Consider the following 3,586-nt stretch of genomic DNA (forward strand, 5'->3'; position numbering starts at 1 on the left):
TTTGAATAAAGCATTATCAATATTCAATAGTGAATACTGACAATTCCCAAGGCTAACAAATTCTTAACCGAACAATTAGCAAATGAATCGTCACTTTATCTCACTTGGGTTGGATTTAACACTATCAACAATCAACAATCAACAATCAACAATCTATCTCCCTATATACTTCCATAAAACACAAAATCTAATAAAACCAGAATCAAATAACCCATCTTATCTTGAAAATATTCTATGATTAAACTATTCCAAAACCCATGGATCCACCCCCGGACCCTGACATGGAATAATTACCATTACCATCATCGTCATCATTACCAATTTTGGTTGTGGCCCTCTCAACAGCTTCAAGAATATCATCCTTGGTCACAAAATCACCACCTAACAACATACCCAAAACATAATCGGATACATATCTAAATACTTCAACCAAAAAAAAAATTGTTATTAGAACAAACCTCTGCGAGCAGCAAGTAGTACAGATTCATGAGCTATGTTTTCAAGATCAGCCCCAACTAAGCCCAGTGTAAGCGAAGCAACAAGGTCACAAATGACCTTTTTGTCCTCATTCAAGGGCACCTCTCGCAAATATAAACCGAAAATCTTTCGCCTTCCCTCTTCATCCGGTACACCCACAACCACTTTCCTGGAAAACCGACCCGGTCTCATCAAAGCTGAGTCCAGTGACTCAGCCCGGTTTGTAGCAGCTATCACCACCACACTTGCTTCCTTCTCAAACCCATCCATCTCAGTCAAAAGCTAACACATCAGAAACAATACTTAAGTAAACAAGTTCCATATCTAATTACGAATTTGACCTCGAAAAATTGAAACTTATTATTTATATACCTGGTTTAAAGTTTGGTCACGTTCACAATTCAAAGTTCTTCCACGTTGCCCTCCAACAGCATCGATCTCATCGATAAAAATAATAGATGGTGAACTTTTTCTCGCCTCCTTAAAAAGATCCCGGACACGCGCCGCCCCTTTCCCGACAAAAACCTCCACCAATTCACTAGCAGCAATCGAGAAAAACGCCACGTCAGCTTCTCCGGCCACCGCACGGGCCAGCAATGTTTTTCCGGTGCCCGGAGGTCCAGCAAGCAGTACCCCTCGTGGTAATTTCGCCCCGAGTTTCATATATTTACTATCTCCTTTAATGCATGACACAATCTACAAAACCTCACACAATCGATCAATCAAATTCAGATCCAATTCAATAAGCAGCAACGGACAAAATAGTAAATTTTACCTCGAGAAGTTCAGCTTTGGCAGAATCGACTCCTTCCACGTCATCGAAAGTTACTGACTGTTTCTTACTTGGTTTTCTTTTAGTCATTTTTCCAAGATTTTGTTGTGCGTTAAGCTGATAACACGAAATCAACACCATGATCCAGTAAGGGGCTAACTGTAACATTACAAACAAGAAATTCTTCATTGATCCAGATAACTGCTCAGGGTCTGAACCATATGTGACTTCTTTATCTTTTAGCAACTTAATAAGCCCATATTTTTCATCTCCAACATTTCTTGTGCGAAACTGCCACTTGGGTACAAAAACTTTCAATAATCCTTTTGGCACTGAATCAATTTGTGGGGTTTCAGTTGATGATTTGGTGTTATAGTAGATTTCACGGGAATTTTCCACAAATTGAACATGAATCACATTTCCATCACGAATGTTGCCAACAAGATCTGAGTAGGGGACAACAATGCAACGGCGTGCTTGTTGATTTGGTAGGACAAAAGAGAAAATTGCTACAACTGCACAAAAAGAAGCTCCCACTATAACCGTGTATATCTTTCTACTTATTTTACTAGCAGCCCTCCTCTTAGTTTTATGAATCTTTCTTTTCTGGGTGTCTGTAATAGAAAAGAAAAGAGACATAGCAAAACACAAGTCAAGAAACTTATGCACTGAAGACTGAGAAAGAAGTACAAGTTGCATACCATCTTCGGTCTCTCTTGTTGCAACAGTAGTGTCCTCTTTCGACCATTGACATAAGAACTTCACAGATGTTACAGATAATCAGTTTTGTTACAATACGTACATAAATCACACTTGCAAAATATAAAAATCTCCTGATTATGGGACAAGTTTTGGCCAAAAATTATGCAACTAATTCTACAGAAATAATCCAAAACGCAATTCCATGAGGAATAAATTAGTTAAAATTCAACAATAAAAATGCAATCCATGAACCTTTTCATCCGTTTGCGTGGCATCATCCCAAAAAGACGATAAATTGGAGCCCAAAAAGTCACCCCAGTTCATGTTGCCACTAAAACCCTTGTGTTCCTAATGAGGAAGAATCAAAAAAAGTAAAACACGGGATTAAAAGTAAGGACATCGTATATATGAGGCACATGATTACAAGATACAACATCTGAAAATTAAAGAAAAAATAAATACTATTTCGAGTAAACCTTAACGAGTGCAGAGATGGGCAGTGCAGCATGCATCGAAGAAAAACGATGAGAGGTTGGCGGAGTATATAAGAAACGCCTTTTAGATCGAGAAGGAGACTGTTCAATTGGTTTTGGGGCAATGATCATCGACGAGGGTTTCAACAAAAGGTTTCTCATCGCCATGGAGGGTTTTGGTTCTCGGCGCAAAGGTTTCGCCGCCGCTATAAAATAACAGTAGCGTGTGCTACAAGGTATGGTTAAATGTGCGTTTTACACTAGGAAAGATCGAGAATTCGAGCACAGGAACGAACTTGAAACCTGAATCAAAGAGGATTAAGGATTCTAGGGTGACAACTCTCCAGACTGATCGATCGTATTTGATACTTGATACGAACGTCTGATTGTTTGTTAATCACTCTAAAAAAATAATAACAAAAATCAGAACGATTGATTTTCATTTTTTTTGCTTTCCGGATTTCCTCTACCAAAGGCCCGAGACCAGGAACAAAATATTAGCTAAAAGCCCACTTGAGTTTGATGACTTTAAGTCTTGAAGGCTATGTTTCAAAAACTTTTTTTTTAATCAACATAGTGACCGGTTGAATCTATACAATCGTCAGATCAACCGGATTTTATAATATTTTTTATTATATTTTTCTACACACAAATACATACATATACACATAAAGATTTTGACCTTTATAAATTCAAACATTAAAATACACATAAAATAACTTATATACCAATCCAAATATATTAAAAAACACATAATCATAAGTTATTCATGTGCATAAAAAACTAAAGTATAATACCAAAACAAAATATAGTTTTACATGCACAAACGTATCAAAAAACTTCATAACATTTATCATGTGCTTTTATTTAGAGAAATCTAAATAGATATGAAAAAGATCACCAAATTTTGTTATGAAATAGGTTTTATTTCCATATGTTTTTATTCAATTTAACCGGTTTAATTTAACCGGTCCAGCCGGGTTTTTGTAAAAATCGGTCGGTTCGTTCCGGTTTAAAAATAGGCATAAAATCAGTGCTAGTTGAACCGCTCTCTTTCCCGGTTTCCGGTTCGACCGGCCGGTTTTTAAAACATTGCTTGAAGGAAACTTGAAATTGTGGCTTGGTATTGGGTGTTGTATTAACCCATCGATTTTGATTTAAA

The 3,586-nt window shown here is 37.0% G+C and overlaps 1 protein-coding gene across 1 annotated transcript; it reads right to left on the reverse strand.

Moving 5' to 3' along the window:
* Nucleotides 1-2,897, reverse strand: LOC145160399 (putative inactive ATP-dependent zinc metalloprotease FTSHI 3, chloroplastic). Its single transcript, XM_079079569.1, has 7 exons — nucleotides 2,428-2,897; nucleotides 2,204-2,299; nucleotides 1,951-2,008; nucleotides 1,253-1,863; nucleotides 850-1,173; nucleotides 459-759; nucleotides 1-381 (listed from the first exon to the last, which is right to left on the reverse strand). Exons 1-7 carry the CDS (start codon nucleotides 2,590-2,592, stop codon nucleotides 239-241), a joined length of 1,698 nt encoding a protein of 565 aa, XP_078935695.1. The 5' UTR covers nucleotides 2,593-2,897; the 3' UTR covers nucleotides 1-238.
* Nucleotides 2,898-3,586: the final 689 nt, after the last annotated feature.

This window comes from Lactuca virosa, chromosome 2 (assembly GCF_052849685.1).
Source record: "Lactuca virosa cultivar CGN04683 chromosome 2, Lactuca_virosa_CGN04683_v6, whole genome shotgun sequence".
NCBI classification, from domain to species: domain Eukaryota; kingdom Viridiplantae; phylum Streptophyta; class Magnoliopsida; order Asterales; family Asteraceae; genus Lactuca; species Lactuca virosa.